This window comes from Lepus europaeus, chromosome 15 (genome assembly GCF_033115175.1).
Source record: "Lepus europaeus isolate LE1 chromosome 15, mLepTim1.pri, whole genome shotgun sequence".
Lineage (NCBI taxonomy): Eukaryota > Metazoa > Chordata > Mammalia > Lagomorpha > Leporidae > Lepus > Lepus europaeus.
Window position 1 is genome coordinate 52,725,583 of NC_084841.1, and position 17,727 is coordinate 52,743,309.

Sequence of the window (17,727 nt, forward strand, 5' to 3'; positions counted from 1 at the left end):
CACTTGAATAGTTCCTCATTGCTTTTAATATAAAAATATAGAATTCTTAGCATATCTTATTAGATGCAGCCATATTTGACTTCTCCCACCTGTATATTTATGTAGTGTTTAAGAGAAAAACCACAATGTAATTTTTCAGCACTTCACAGTAGCAAGGTCTTCACAAAGGTCCTCTCCCCATTACCTCATCACCAGATGATTTTCTTCACAGACTTTGGGCTACTCATTATACAAATATCCATGAAATAGTCAGGTAGAATCCTTTTACTCATAGCAAATTACACTCTTACTACAATTATCAGTCTATTCATTCACCAAATATTTGTTGAGCCCCTACCAAGAGCTAGACAATGTGCTAGGAGCTGAGAATACAGCAGTAAATGAAATAGACAAAATATCTGCCTCCCAAGGAAAATAGAATTTGGTGGGGAAGGTAGCAATAAGCAAGATGAGCAAGTAAAATAAACTACTACAAAGTGATAAATGTTAAGGAGAAAAATAAATGACAGGAATTGTGTGTGAGCACATGCAATTTTAAGCAAGGTTGTCATGAAAGATTCATCTAGGAGATCACATCTAAATAAGTAAAAAGCAATCAAATAAGCAAAATAATTATGGACATTAATAAGTGCTATAAAGGAAATAAACAACATAATGTGAAAGAGTAATCAAAGAAGCCTTTCTATAGAAAGTGATCAGAAGGCCAGCGCCGTGGCTCAACAGGCTAATCCTCCGCCTTGCGGTGCCGGCACACCGGGTTCTAGTCCCAGTCGGGGTGCCGGAGTCTATCCCGGTTGCCCCTCTTCCAGGCCAGCTCTCTGCTATGGCCCAGGAAGGCAGTGGAGGATGGCCCAAGTCCTTGGGCCCTGCACCCGCATGGGAGACCAGAAGAAGCACCTGGCTCCTGGCTTCGGATCAGCACAATGCACCGGCCGCAGCGGCCATTGGAGGGTGAACCAACGGCAAAAAGGAAGACCTTTCTCTCTGTCTCTCTCTCTCTCACTATCCACTCTGCCTGTCCAAAAAAAAAAAAAAAAAAGTGATCAGAGAGAAATGCCTCTCTGAAGAGAACTGGAATTTGAGTTGAGATTGAAGAGATTGAGTCAGTAAGTGATTCATGGGATAGGTGTTTGGCACAGCAGTTAAGACACAGCTTGGAACACTGGCATCCCATATCAGAATGCTTGGGTTGTAGTCTTCACTCTGCTCCTGATTCCAGCTTCCTGCCAATGGGACCCTGAGGGACAGCAGATGATGGCTCAAATGCTTAGGTCTCTGACACCCACATGGGAGACCCAGACTGAGTTCCTGGCTCCTGGCTTTGGCCTGGCTTTGCCTTAGCTGCTGTGGGCATTTAAGGAATGATCCAGTGAATGGGAGATCTATCTCTGCTTTTCCAATACATACAAACATTTTTAAAATTAATAACCCTTTGAATATCTGTTTTCAAAAATATAGAAGGCTCCAATTTTCCCAAAGCAGTACCAACATATCAGCAATATAGGAGTGACATTCATAGAGGAAACACAAACAGTTGTTGAATGTCTACCATATGCCAAGTAAATGAAAGGAATTTTGTACGGCTGTTATATCCTTTCATTATTTGAGGTTTTTAAGAACAATCTGACTGCTTTTACTGGAAAAAGTGTTCTAAAACTGAGTAAAATCTATTGATGGTCAATTTGAAGTCATAGTAAATAGTGAAAAGTTGCTTTTATTTAAAAATATTCTGCTAAGACATATTTGGTTCCACTGTGTGTTAGATCATGTGTCCTTATTCATGGTTCAGAATATGTGATCTATTGGTAAGTCATTCAGTTCTACTGTAAAATAAGCTATAATAATATAAGAGGTACTATTATGTATTTTTGTACTAACTCAAGACTATGTAAATGCTGAAAAACTTCAGAGATAATAAAAAGTCCTCATAAATTAAGCAGAGCTATGACATCTATAAAATTTCATGGTTTTTAGGCCTTAAATCTACCTGTAGATAAAGAATCAAACAATCAGCTCCTTTTTAAACATTTTTTTTGGCCGGTGCCACGGCTCACTAGGCTAATCCTCCGCCTGCGGTGCTGGCACACCGGGTTCTAGTCCCGGTCAGGGCGCCGCATTCTATCCCGGTTGCTCGTCTTCCAGGCCAGCTCTCTGTTGTGGCCCGGGAGTGCAGTGGAGGATGGCCCAAGTGCTTGGGCCCTGCACCCACATGGGAGACCAGGAGAAACACCTGGCTCCTGGGACAGAGAGAGAGAGACAAAGAGAAAGGTCTCCCTTCCATTGGTTCATGCCCCCAGTGGCCGCCACGGCTGGAGCTACACCGATCTGAAGCCAGGAGCCAGATGCTTCCTCCTGGTCTCCCATGCAGGAGTGCCATCCTCCACTGCCTTCCCAGGCCACAAATGAGAGCTGGACTGGAGGAGGAGCAACCAAGGACTAGAACCCAGCACCCATATGGGATGCCGGCACCACAGGTGGGGGATTAACCAAGTGAGCCACGGTGCTGGCCCCATCCTTTTTAAACATTTTAAAAGCTTATTTATTTTCATTTTTATTTGAAAGGGAGAGAGAGAGAGAGAGAGAGAGAGAGAGAGAGAGAGAGAGAGAAAATCTTTCATCCACTATTACTCCCCAAATGCCCCAGGCAGGGTTGTGCCAGATTGAAGGCTAGGAGGCCACAATTCAATCCAGGCCTTCATGTAGCTGGCAGAGACCCAAATACTTAAGCCATCACCTGCTACCTCCCATGGCATACACTATTAAGAAGTTGGGGGTTGGAAGTGGAGGTGCTGGGGTTCAAACAGGCACTGTGATATGGGATGTGGGTGTTCCAAGCAACGTCTTAACTACTGCACCAATTATATCTTAATGGTTAACAGTAAATGATGCCCTGGATATTGTTAATCTATTCTGAACCATGAAGTGTACTGAAAACAATGTTTGGTATATGATTTGAAGTAACAGAATAAAGAAATAAGGAGGTAATTCTGAGTTGAGACCTGAATTAATACATATTTTGGGGGAAGCTGTCAAAATCACCCAGATCCCCTACATTACATAGGCCTACCAGTAGTTTCTTTCCTAAATATAAATTGTTGTTATTGAGGTAATATGCTATTTGTTAATCTAATTTTTATAAGTCTTTCCTAATAAATTTGAGAAGACTAATAGAAAGTGTTAGAGAAGTGAGACAATAGAATCTACGAAGCTTTCTAGGCAAAGAAACAGGCACAGAAAGTTTATTGGATATATTGATACTGCTGATCTATTTGCAATGTATTTTCATCCAAGAAACATCATAGGTCCCTTAGAAACCTGGTAACATAACTTAGCAGATATTTTTGAACAGTTTATTAGGGATCTAGCAATGCATGCTGCTTGTCTGTACTTGCATCTTGCTACGAAGAAATCTTATTTTTTTTATACAAGGTAAAAGAAAAAAAATCCATTGAAAGGCAAAACTTAGACATCTGAGAATTTAGGACTCCAAAGAATAATTTCAGAAAAGGTCCTCTTCTGAAGATGTCTCTATCCAAGAAACTAGGACAAGATGAGGGGTTTTGAAATTTCTAGTAACTGATATTACCTGATGTAAATGAAATTACATGGTCTTCTGAAACAAAATACATCTCCTAGTTCTATTTTATTAACATTATTATACCTAGTAGATTTAGACTTTGTTTTTTAACTGTGGAGTAGATATATCACATTCTATATTTTCAGTTTCCTCATACATGAAATATTATAGTATAGTTTTTAAGGCACTCTGAAATATCTTATAAAAAGGTACTTTATAATTCAGAAACTACATTGTACAACTAATATTCTATATATTACATTATACTGTTTTGTTCATTGTATTACCATTAAAATCTCACTATTTCTATTGGAAATTAGGAACATTAGGAAAATAAATAAAAATAGATATGCAAGGATAATAGTAGAAAACGTTGTCTCCAGAAAAGTATCCATGTAAATTCTGAAATGTAACTAACATGTTTATTAATGTGCCAGCTTAATAAGAATTCAGGCAAGATTTTTCATGACTTATAGATATAATCACTGGTAACACAGCGATGACTACATGATGACCAAAAGAGGTGAAAAACTGATCACTGCAATACTTATGGATCATTTGACAGTTTTCTAGAATCTCTGACATCATTAGAGACCTGCTAGTTGAAAAAGGAATGAGTTCATGATTCTTCAACAGTTTCCTGAAAGACCACAGTGTGGTAAGTATACAGCAGAGGGATTTAGTATTGATCTCAGCAGGCCATATTCAGACAATCCACATATTTCTACCTTCACCTGTCACCAGGAGCATAGTTTGTTTATCTGACTAAACTATCATCTTAAAGCCATTATTGCTTTGTTTTGAAAAAATTATTTATTTATTTGAAAGAGAGAGAGAGAATGAATCAATCTTCTATCTGCTGGTTCACTCCTCAAATGGCTGCAATGGACAGGGCTGGGTGAGACTAAAGCCAGAAGCCAGGAGCTCCATCCAAGTCTCCCACATGGGTGCAGGGGCCCAAGTACCTGGGCCATCTTCCACTGCCTTCGCAGGTGCATTAGCAAGGAGCTGGATCAGAATTTGAGCAGCCAGAACTCAAACTGGTGCCCAGGTGGGGTGCTGGCAGCACAGGCAGTAGTTCAAATGGCTAATCCAGGCCCACCACTATTGCTTTCTAAAGCTATTTAGAATTGTTTAAAATATTAAGGATTCACCAGATAAACCACAGTTTAGTTTTGGGTGCTATCAATTATGTAAACCCAATTTTTCAGGCATAAGTTTAGCAAGTAACAGTGATTACAAAGAATCTATTATGATTCAAGAAATTTTATTAGTAATACATATTACTTTTTAAAAATAGCATTTTTATATAGTACACAAATCTAGGGAAACCACCATTTTGCATCAAACCAGAGTGAAAAGGATTCATGATAAAATACATGAAATTGTATAGGTTTGTAAGATGCCACTGTCTTTCCCAACATCTTCCAATTTTCTATTATGACTATCAAAGAAGTTATTAAAAACAGGACCCATGAAGAATCTAAAAGCAGAATGTGAGGAATATAAACTGAAAATACACAATTTCATAATTATTGCTTATTTCATTTTGAATCAAACAATCTGAAATGAATGAGATAGACACAGTGAGGACAATCAAGTCAATTTTTAAAAGGTATGTATGTATGTATGTATTTATGTATGTATGTATTTATGTATGTATGTATGTATTTCAGAGGCAGAGAGAAAGAGTGACAGAGAGATAGAGAGACAAAGAAACAGAGAGGAAGAGCTCCTGTCTTCTGTCTCCTGGTTCATTTCCCAAATGTTCACAATAGCTGGAGCTGGTACAGGCCAAAGCCAGGAGCCTGGAACTCAAGGCAAGGCTGCTGCCTGCGCAGGAGGAACCCAACCACTTGATTCCATTACCTGCTGTCTCTCACAGTGCACATTAGCAGGAAACAGGAAATAGGAGCAGAACCAGGACTTGAACCCAGTTACTCAAATACAGGATGTGTACCGCCTAAGTGGTAACTTAACTTAAATGCCAAGTGCCTGACCCCATTTTTAAATTAATTTATTCAAGAAAGATTTAAAAATCTGTTCAGAGGTCCCATGATATTGATCATCTAAATTATCTAATATGAAAACATATAGGTGGAATTTAAACCCAATTTTCAATAGAAAATTAAAATGTAGATTAACTATTTTACTTGTGAAGAAAGAAATGAGAGACACATAGATAAAAATAATCTTAAAAAAAATCCCTAATGTCATTTGATCATGAATTCTAATTTATTAACCAACAAGTATATACAAAAGCTGTGATTAAAGTCTGACTTATTTACACATGAAGGGTAGAACAATCTAAGGACAAAGGAAACTGGAACCATATAGAAAAACAGAAGACCCTTACAATAATCAAACACCAAAGTTGTATTGAAAGTTCAACCAAGAAGTCCTTTAAAAATCACTTATTTTGTACTAGACCCAAGAAGAATAATTAGGATAGGACAGTGATGTATTGCTTAGTCTGAACTACTTTAAAACTTAATTCTTGGGGCCAGCACTGTGGTGCAGCGGGATAAGCCACTGCCCGCAACTCTGGCATCCCATATGGGCGCTAGTTTGAGTCCTGGCTGCTCTACTTCTGATCTAGCTCCCTTCTAAAGTGCATAGGAAAGCAGCAGAATATGGCCCAAGCGCTTGGGCCCCTGCACTTACATGGGAGACTGCTGGCTCCTGGCTTTGGTCTGGCTCAGCCCTGGTCTTTGGAGCCATTTGGGAAGTAAGCCAGCAGATGGAAGACTTCTCTCTCTCTGCCTCTGCCTCTCCTTCTCTGTAACTCTGTCTCTCAAATTAATAAATCCTTTTTAAAGAAAAAATTTTTTAAAAAATTTGATTCATTTGAGAGGCAGAGTGACAGATACAAAGAAGGAGAGACAGAGAGAGAGATGTGTTCCATCTGCTGGTTCACTCCCCAGATGGCTGTAACGGTTGGAGCTGGGCCGATCCAAAGCCAGGACCTTCTTCTAAGTTTCCCATGAGGATGCAGGGACTCAAGCACTTGGGCTATTTTCACTGCCTTCCCCAACTGTTGGCAAGGAGCTGGATCAGAAATAGAGCAGCCAGAACTGGAACCGGTGCCCATATGGGATGCCAGCAGGGTAGGTGGAGGCTTAAACTACTATGCCACAGCACTCAACTCCACCAAAAATTATTTTTATTGACATTACTTTTAAAAAGGATTTAAAAAATTATTTACATGAAAATAGGAATCAGGCCTTAATTTAAAGCTATTTTTGCATGTTTTTTGGCAAACAATTTGACATTTTAAAATCCATTTTTTGATTTGACATGCTTATTCTGTGATTCTACTATGAACATGTCCTATACCAGACACTGAAATATTTCTCTATGAAACTTTATACATTTTCTGGTATTGGCCCTTTAACTTTTTAAGGCAGATATAAAGAGTAAATTATGATGCCTACTTTTTTTTTTTTTCCAGAGCAATTTTCCTTGTTTCACTACTTGAGCTAATGTCATCTTGTTCCTGCTTGGTTATCATGTTGGAATGTGGGCAGTGGATGAAGCAACTTGAAATGACTCAGTTCTAGCTAGTATGAATTAAAGTGAAGGCACCTAGCCAACTTAAAAATGCCCTTTAGCTCAATGCTAAGACTATCAGAAAAGAGGATTTGGGGAGGGCTTTTAAAACCACAACACTTCAAAAGACAAAATAATGTGGCATCATAAACTCAAAACTTAAAGAATAAATACATTAGAAGTTATTAAAATTCTATTGCATCTTTTCATAAGAAATTTGAAATTTGTTTATTTTAGAACTACTCAAACATTTACAAATAGGTATTATACAAATGACGTCAGAAATACATATTTTAAAAGCCATATTTAAATTAATAATGTTATTGGATATAAATTACTTTCATAATAATTCCATCTTAACATTTGTGTCATGAAAGAACATATAAAAATGGCTAAACAAAAGGATGAAGACTTCTTACCCCATATTTACATTGGCGGGATGTTGCTCCATACTGGAAACGACATTGCTCATCAGCATCATACACCTGACCTGGAGCCACAGCTGGATAAAGAAAGTCACGCTTGGGAGGCTCATTATCAAGGCAAGTACCACGGCCTGAACTGTTCAACATAAAGGATCAAAGGAAATTAGGTACTCTATGGACTATTTCAGTCACAATTATGAAACCATGTGTTGAGCTCTTTATTTTAATAACTTGATGCATGAAAACAAGACATTCTACCAGGAAATAATCACATGGGAAATAGAATAGCTTTATTGAAACCTGAATAAGAGCCCCAGATATTTTTAACACCAAAAACACAATAAAAGCATCTCAGATAATAATGTGAAAATGTCATGCTGGCCTTTAAAAGATTGATTTAAATTAATTTCTGAAGGAAAACAGAACTTCATATTGCTCTAAACGTCTTTTTTTTTTTCCATTGAAAATATAACCACATCTGGTAGTAAAATTAAAAACATGAAATGTGGAAAGTTTTTTAAAAAATTGCGGTTGTAATTCTTAAAGACCTAATTTATATGCTTCCACCTTGGGCAGAACAATAGATGCTGCGGTAAGACATGTCCATAGGTTCTTGAAATATTTCACTAAAAAATAGGCTGAAAGACAGATGAGGCCAAGATCCAAAATCCTCCTCTCAAGTATATTAGAAGTGTTTAGTCTCTTAAAAATTTCATATTTCATCTAGGGTCATCAGAATTGGAAAAGAGAATGTTCTCCTCTCTATAATTTCTGCTTTTCAAAGTATGCCTGTACTCAAACATAATATTTTAATTCACTGGAACAAATAACATGAAGATCGCCAAAAGCCAGACAGAATACCTTAGTTTAAAGAGTTTTAAACTTTGCTAAATATAATTGTTCATTTTTATTTAGTCAGTGTGCATAAAATAGGACAGATGCTTTTTTACTTTCATTTCACATGTGAGTAAGTTAGAATTTTTAAAGAATTCCTATGCCAACATTTAAAAATTTTTTCCAACATTCCTGTTCATTGTGCCAGCACTTGCGTTTTTTTTTCCAAATCTTTTCCATCCACTTTGCCAAAGGAAAATAATTTCACAAGTAGAAGTTCCTCAACTGTTATTTAGGAAAGTACAGCTTTTCATTTATAGATAGGTAATAAAGAAACGTGTAAGAGTAGGCTTTATACTCACTTAAAAGTTTCTCATATTCTTAAAATGGAAAAGCTAAGGTATCATAGAAAAATGTATATTTGCATATCCAGTAATCAATACCTTTTAAAAATTGAACCATTCTATTGCTAAGGTGATATAGATTCAAAGACCAAAGGGATAGAAGACTTTTTTAATCCTTTTTCTTTTCATTTATATTCTTCTTAATTTTTTAATCAATAAAATATATTTAGATGAAATATAAACATGGTACTTACAGAAAAATGTAATTAATGACTATTACAGTCATTTCAGTTGTCACTTCAGAAAGCTATCCAGTTTTTGTACAGAACTTCTAAGTTTCTTTTTATTTTACTTTTAGAAATTGACATGATAATCAGCAAGAAAATCTGTTTCTAGATGAAATTTTTAAATAGTGAGGGCTGGGGCTGGCATTGTGGCACAGCAGGTTAAGCTGCTGCTTGCAACCTGGCATCCCATATGTGAATGACAGTTTGTGGACTGGCTGCTCCACTTCAAATCCAGCTTCCTGCTAATGTGCCTGGGAAGACAGCAGATGGCCCAACTAAAGGAGACCCAGATAGAGTTCCTAGCTCATGGTTTCTGCCTGGTCTTGACATGGATGTTACAGCCATTTGGGAAGTAAACAAGTCTCTCTCTCTCTTTCTCCCTCCCTCCCATCTCTTTCTCTTTTATTTGTATCTGCCTTTTAAAGAAATAAATAATGGGGCCAGCGGCTGTGGCCTAGTGGGTAAAGCTACTGCCTGCAGTGCCAGCATCCCATATGGGTGCCAGTTCGAGTCCCAGCTGCTCTTCTTCCAATCCAGCTCTCTGCTATGGCCTGCGAAAGCAGCAGAAGATGGCCCAAGTCCTTAGGCCCCTGCACCCACATGGGAGACCCGGAAGAAGCTCCTGGCTCCTGGCTTCGGATCGGTGCCGCTCCGGCCATTGTGGCCATTTGGGGAGTGAACCAGCAGATGGAAGACCTCTCTCTCTCTGCCTCTCCTTCTCTCTGTGTGTAACTCTGACTTTCAAATAAATAAAATAAATCTTAAAAAGAAATAAATAAGTGAATCTTTAAATAAGTAAATAGTAAAGACTTTTTATGTGATTATATGTAATCTTTGGGCAAATATAATTCTAGTAAATCAGAAATTATATATTAAGGTTAACAACAAAGAGATTATATTTGAATAGTATAAAGGAAAAAGAACTATTTTGATAATATAGATCATTTGTGAGATGACTGAATGAGTAGTTTAATTTCTCAATTTTCCTTCTAAAATACCAGTTTCTCCTCTATCTATAATACAGTTAAAAATATCCTTATGGAAGGAATTAAATATGTAATAAAAACAAAAGTTAAATACCACTACAAATCAACATAACATATAAAATTGTATACTGAAGTACTTAAGTACAGTATCCTATTGGCAAAAAATATTTAACAGTACCATAACCAAAAAACTAAAGGATATATTTACCTAAGTAGTTTGTCAACTCAAAATCTTTTTAAAATGATAATTTATATATTAAAAAAAATTGGCCGGTGCCGCGGCTCACTTGGCTAACCCTCGGCCTGCGGCGCTGGTACTCCGGGTTCTAGTCCCGGTTGGGGTGCTGGATTCTGTTCCGGTTGCTCCCCTTCCAGTCCAGCTCTCTGCTGTGGCCCAGGAAGGCAGCGGAGGATAGCCCAAGTCCTTGGGCCCTGCACCCACATGGAAGACCAGGAGAAGGCACCTGGCTCCTGGCTTCGGATCAGCACAGTGCGCCGGCCGTAGCGGCCCTTTGGGGAGTGAACCAACGGAAGGAAGACCTTTCTCTCTGTCTCTTTCTCTGTCTAACTCTGCCTGTCAAAAAAAAAAAATGATAATATAATATCAAATTACTTCTAGGAATACAGAAAATTGACCTAAACACTTAAAGAAAGAATTATGTAGACCCCAAAGAATTTAGAATAGACATAATTGGGACCAGTGTTGTGGCATTGTGGGTAAAGCCACAAACTGTGGTACCAGCATCCCATATGGGCACCAGTTCTAGTCCCAGCTGCTCCACTTCTGATCTAGCTCCATGCTAATGTGCTTGGGGAAGCAGCAGAAGATGGCCCAACTGCTTGGGCCCCTGCACCTACATGGGAGCTTCTGGCTCCTGGCTTCTGATGGGCCCAGCTTCAGCCATTGTAGCCATTTGGGGAGTGAACCAGTGGACAGAAGATGTCTCTCTCTCTCTCCTCTCTCTCTCTCTCTCTCTCTCTCTCTCTGTGTCTTTCTCTCTCTCTCTCTGTAACTCTGCCTTTCCAATGAATAAATAAATCTTTTTTACAAAAAGAATAGACATAATAAGGAAAACATTATTTTAAATTGAAAATTGGCTTAACTAAGGAGGAAGCAAGAATAATTATATTCTTATTTCAAGATATTAACGGTCTTCTAATCATGGTTCATATTCTTTAAAATATACTGAATCTAGGGCCTGGCATTGTAGAGTAGCACATTAAGCCAGTGATGCCAGCAACACATATGGGCAATGGTTCTAGTCCTGGTTGCTCCACTTCCCATCCAGTTCCCTGCTAATGCACCTAGGAGTAGCTGAAGATAGCCTGAGTACTTGGATCCTCACAGCCACATGGAAGACCTGGATGAAGCTCTGGCTCCTGGCTTTGGCTTGGCCCAGCCCTGGCTGGTGTGGCCATTTGGAGAGTGAGCCAGCAGATGGCTCTCTCTCTGCCTCTCTTTCTCTAAAACTCATTCAGATAAATGAATAAACAAACTATATATACACACACACACACACACACACATATATATATATATATATATGGAATCTGGGGACCACTGCAAAGCCCTTCAGACAATCAGAATATCATGCATTTGAGGGCACCTGTTGCCCAAACTCTTCTGAAAAAGTTCATTACATCAGTATATTTTTATTTAAGTTCTTTAGATTCACCCACTGCTTTGTGCTAATATGGTCTAATTAAATAGCTCCGCAATTCTTGTTTTCCTTTTCCAGTATATTTCTGCAGAAGAATAAAACATCATGTGAAATAAAATATAGAAGACAGCCATCTGGATCTATTACAAGGAACCTGTATTTAGGAATATCACATCAACAAACCAACAAAGGCCTTTTGAAATGAGTTTGGCTATATTTGTGCAAATTAACAAGGCCTTCTAGTTAAGTTCTTGCAATTCTTATCTGAAGGTTAAACAACAAAAATTTATCTGTCACTTTGCAGCCAGTTCTGTGGATTTTAATTATTATTAATTAACCCTTAGAAAATAATAGTCCTGGATATTTTCATGTCTTTTAGTCACCAATTACTATAATGAAACATCTCAGATATAGGTACAAAAGATAGAGGACATGATCAGAGAGGTGCATACTTAACCCTGGAAGTGTTTTCACTATTATTATTATTATTATTATTATTATTTTTGCTAAGAAAATTCCCAAGTGCATAACTCCAATTACAGTTTTCATTTTCTTACCCAGAGATAACTACTACTCTGGTGCTTTATAATAATAATTCCCTTTTTTTTCTTATAATTTTATGTCCCATTTATTTATCTGCCTGGTTTTAGACTTTGTATAGTAGGAATTCTGATGTAGGCTTTATTTTGTGACTTTTTTAGCTCTAGCATTATAAATGTGAGATCTGTCTATGGTCATGTGCATAACTGTAGCCTGCTAACTTTTATTTTCCTTTAATATTCTAATTAAATTATACCACAATTACTCATACATTCTTCCATTGATAAACATTTGCATTATTTCTAATTTCTGGCAATTGCAAATTATACTGATTTAAATTATACTGATTTTATACATGTTTCCTGGTGCAAATGTGTAAATGTTTTCTTGCCATAAAATATTACATATGAGCTATTGTTTTATACTTTGTAATTGTCTTATTTTTAACAAAATAGAAATTATAGGGAATTTTTATTTAATCTATGGTTCTAGCTAATTGGCATATGGCCATATAATTCTTATGATATTAAACCTAGTATTATTTTTGCTATTGTCAAAAAAATAATAGAAGTGATATTATATTAATCTTCTTGAATTTTGTCATCAATTATCACTTTTAAACATAATTGTTTTATGCCTCGGTGTCATATACAAATTTTTCCACTCAGAAAAAATAAACTTCACACATTAATAAACTAATAGTAAAATACTGTTAGTCACCATTTATGAGATGCTATTAAAAGTTACTATTGTTAGGTAAAGATATACTTTTCCTGAGTAAAACTGTATATACAAAAAGTAAAAATGTGATTATTTTCCTAGCAGCATATATTTCACAACTAAAAACCCAAGCCCAGTTAATTCTACAGCAATATAATTATTGAATACACAGACTAATTTGTGCTTCTAAGACAGAAAAAAAACATGTATTAGTTTAAGTATATGATTCTTCCTTGATTATGAAATTCATAGTACATAAAATGGTATTTACGTTTCCAGAAATCTTTGCAGCATGATGAGAAAGTCATATTTTGTATATTCTATTTCTACCTTAGAGTGGTCTTATTTACATAGTGTACTCCAGGCTTAGATAGCAGAATTGCGTGAGGAATACTCCTAGTTGTCATTTTAGGCTTATTTTTACTAAAACAATTACACTATATAGTATAAACCTTAAGTCTACAGCATAATGGGCCAGTCTGAAAACTAAATTTCTCTATATGACTCTGTATATATCTTAACAACAACAGCAGCAAGCTAACAATCACATGTCCTAGTTTTTTTTCCCCATAAAGTTATGCGGACATACATAAACTAAAGAACAATGAATCAGGCAGATACCATCTATATGGCTAGTCAAGAGTCTTACCTATTACGTTCTCATAAGCTACTTTATCAATCATCATAAAACTTACAATGTTTTACCTAAGTTTAAAGTATGAAAATACAATAATCCATTTAGATAAATGTAAGCCTAAATGTATTATCCTAAGTCACATCTTTTTCTCTCAGTATAATGGAGAACTTGAAAACAAATGAAGTTGAGGCTTCCAAGATACAAATATTCTATGGATAGTTGTTTGCACTTTATATCTGTCATATGTAATTATGATTTATCAAAAACAATGGTTAGAGCAAGGTTCCCAAAACATGTCAGGCAAACGGAAGGAGCAGAAACCTGTTTTGCCAAGCTGTTTCTTGGAATCCACATTTTTAAAAGGTCTCCCATCTATAGATTGTTTTCCATCTAATAGATTAATGTTGACCTTCAAAGTAATTACTATAGAGAAAATGAGTGCCTTGGTCATCTTGTCTATCTTATCCCTTCTTTTGCCGCTCTACTCTCATCTTCTTCACATTCAAACATAACACTGACTCTCTTAATGTGTTCAGCTTCTGCCCTTTCTATAAAAATGGCCAGGTACTTTGGATTTAATTTGGAACTGCAGGAAATTTTGCTATGGACCTTTGACAGTTCAATTTAACAGATTTTAATTTAAGTAGTGCAAAAGTTGATTCATAGATCTCCTATAATTGTTGAAAACTATATGAAAATACTCCATACTATCTTTAAGTAGTGGAGAATGTAATGAAAACTGGGCTAAATTAGTTCTGGCTGCCTTTCACTGCCTGGTAAATTAGCCCATAGTCATCGAAGAGTATGAGCTATAATACCAGGTTCATTTTTCTCTATTTTCCTAAATAAATAAGTAAGTCCCGCAGGCAGATAGGAAGAACACTACCTGCAAAGCCGTCGTCGGAAAACATCAGAAGCTGGCATAACACGTCCATTTTAACGGAAATGGGTTCTTTATTATTTAATCAGGACGGCTTCTGGGCGATTCATGAACCACTTATTGAATCACCGAGTTAAAGAAATCTGAAAAAAAATATTGGGAGTTGGTAAACACCATCTCCTGAATGATCAATAGCACCTAGGGTTTCAGAATGACACCAGAGACTATTCTATTGGCACTTAAAGGCCACGGAATTGTTTTCAGTTGACCATAGTGCGAATCCCTATAAATCATAGAAAGCTCATTGTTAAAATCCACCATAATCTTTGGCTTATACAGTCACTAAGTAGAGAAAGGTATGCATTTTGTTGGCTGGGCTGCAGTTCCTAAACAATTCATCTTTCAAGGTTTCTTTTTCTTGAGAAGAGAAGCTAAAATAAAATGTTATAAACCTTTTTGAGCCAACTATAAAACATAAATGTAACCTCATCCCTGATCAAAATATCATTGGATTTTTAAAAATATCATGCATGGCTGTTAAAGCAATTAAGTTCACTGCCTTAATAAAAAAGAAAAAAGAAACTCAAAGTTACTGTTATGTCTTTGTGCTCCAGTGAACTGACCTTTTTAAAGGTCCTGGAGTTTAAAACCCTTTATTACTTGGTCATATTATAATCAGAATTGTTTAGCTTATTATCAAAGTAAGGAGAAAAAGCCAACTTTTCTCCAAGCCTCTGCTCATTGTCTTTCATATTTATCTTCACTAATGGTCTTAATTTTGTGTGCATTCACAAGAGAAATAACTTTTTTTGCAAGAGAAATAACTTTTACAAAATATTGGATAAATAAGCCTATTAGAATTGCAGTGACACTAATCATGCTTACACATACAAAATGCCAAGAAGCAATAAAAATTAAATACTGCTTTTAATTAATTATTTTAATTAATTCAATGGAACATTTCAATGCAATTAGTAACAATTTATATCTCTCTCAACTGCATTTTACCAACAATTTAGGAATTCCCCTTTGGAGTATCTTAAAAGCCTTAATATGGTTTAATCTAGAAAGGATTTGGCAAGAGGCCAATTTTGGTCCTTGTATTCAGTGTACAGATATGGTCTAGCAAATGAGCTGTGCAATGGTCAATGGGATGGAAACAAGATATAAGAAAAAAGAAAACAATACTCTTAAAAAATAAGAGAAAGGCAAGCAACAAAAAGGTTTAAAAATCCAGAACATGTTGAACAGTTTGTCTTTTGATGATAGTAAGATTTCATTATAAAAATATGAGCCAACTTAAAGGAGAAATTCCAGATTTGGCTTGATATCTGGGGAGAGCAGATATTCAACACTGTTTAAAATTCAGGCAAATTATTTCATTAAAATCATCTTAGAAAATATTACTGATACTTTTTATTAAAACCACCAAAAGATGTCAAACAAATTCTCTGCAGTCTATTTTTATAGAACTTAATACAGCTTTGGCACTGGGCAAACACAGTGTTATAATTATCTATCACTAAGATTAAAATTTGTTTGGCTATATATTATATGATTATTCAGAAGAGCTACTTTCTAAAATGAATCTCTAATTTTTCAATTTTATTATTATATTTATTTAAAAAGATCCCATTCGAAATATTTATCTTTAGGTTTTTGAGTAAAGCTCTGTACTAGGTAATTTCAAAATATCTTGTTTGAGGCTTTTAAAAATACATAATTCTGGGGCTGGCTATGGCACAGAGAATTAAGGTGCTGCCTGTGATGCCAGCATCTCTTATTGGAGCACAGGTTCAAATACTAGATATTCCACTTCTGATCCAGCTCCCTGCCAATGCACCTGGGAAAGCAGTGGAAGATGACTGTCACCCATGTGGGAAACTCAGATAGAGTTCTAGGCTTCTGGCTTCAGCCTTGATTAACTCCAGCCAGTTGCAGCCATTTGAGGAGTGAACCAGTGGGTAGAAGATCCCCTCTCTCTCTATTTCTGTCACTCTGCCTTCCAAATAAATAAAATAAATCCTTAAAAAATAAATTATTACTTATTAGTAGATGTAAAGAACAATTTTAATGAATAATATTATCCTATATAATGTTTCTGAATTTTAAAAACTTTACAACATAATTGTGTTAATATAAACTTTCAACAAAGCCAATTGTTAAAAAGAATTTCCATTGTTCCATGTATCACTTTTTCAGAGTAACGCCTTAACCAAGAAAATAAGGCCACAAAACAGTTAAAGTAACTGTAGAGCAACAGAGCACTGAAACCTTGATACTATTTAAAATAGTAACATTTGCCAATTAATGAATGTTTTATCAAGTGTTTTATATACATCATACATCATACAAAATTTTACACGTACCACCTGATGATGTACATATTATGACTTAAACTCAGGTAACAAATTAGCACACTGAAAATCAGAAACGTTATGTAACGTCCAAGGTCACACAGAAAGTCATACCCAAGCCTAACAACTTCCAAAGTTCAATGCTGAAGCCCTAATCAGGTGAATGGAAGAATATCTCCTTTTCTCAACATAATTATATTTGAGATAATTCATATTCTTCCCATTCAGATAACCAAACTCTTGAAATATAAAGGACAGGAAAAGAAGTTCCCTAACTGTAGAAGAGATGGGTCATTTAATAAATCCTTTTCTGAAAGTGTTCAATACCTGGGTGTTTTGTTGTTGTTGTTGTTTGGTACTGTTAGATAGAATTGCACTTCTATAACACTGTTTTTTAAACTGACAAAATGAAATTTATAATAGCTGAATTAAAGTTTGGCCTTAGTGCTACTAAATCATATATATCTAAATCTTTCTAAAATTGATTTCAATTGATTGAACAATTCTAATTACTCATATCATCAGCCTCACTTACATCCTTGCTACACCTCTTCTCATCTATTCAATAAGATCTATTTGAGTATGAAGGGAAAATTTTGCCATAAAGATATATTAAAACATTTGGGAAACAGCCAGATACCTCACTGGATCCTATAAAAGTTCCTCATTATGCAAAGTTTGAAGCACTACATAGTAGGCTTCTACCAATGGCTCACTTCTGGAACAATTTATCATCACTCTCCAGAGATTACTTACTCTAGAAAGCTGGTGATATAGTCTCTACTGCAGGCAGACCAGGAAAAAGGATTGGTATTTGCAGTAATATGAGCTGCCATAAGTTTTGCTGCTTCATGACCTTTTGTCCCACAAGAATTTCCAATTCCATCATGGTTCATACCAAAACTGTTTTAATGAGAAACATAAAAGACA

The 17,727-nt window shown here is 36.0% G+C and overlaps 1 protein-coding gene across 12 annotated transcripts in view; it reads right to left on the reverse strand.

Annotated features, from left to right (window-relative positions):
• ADAMTS6 (ADAM metallopeptidase with thrombospondin type 1 motif 6) overlaps window positions 1–17,727 on the reverse strand; it is a 329,021-nt gene that overhangs the window by 128,877 nt on the left and 182,417 nt on the right. For 9 of the 12 annotated variants that reach the window (XR_009868073.1, XM_062212084.1, XM_062212085.1 and 6 more), the window contains 2 exons: window positions 17,554–17,700; window positions 7,546–7,687 (listed from right to left, as the gene is read on the reverse strand). The exons of 1 other annotated variant lie outside the window; for it this stretch is intronic. Coding sequence is in view for 10 of the 11 variants with exons in the window: in XM_062212084.1 (XP_062068068.1) it covers window positions 7,546–7,687; window positions 17,554–17,700 (289 nt within the window). In the remaining variant the exon portion in view is untranslated. The remainder of the gene's footprint in view (window positions 1–7,545; window positions 7,688–17,553; window positions 17,701–17,727) is intronic. 2 more of the 12 variants (XM_062212086.1, XM_062212090.1) reach the window with 2 other exon arrangements.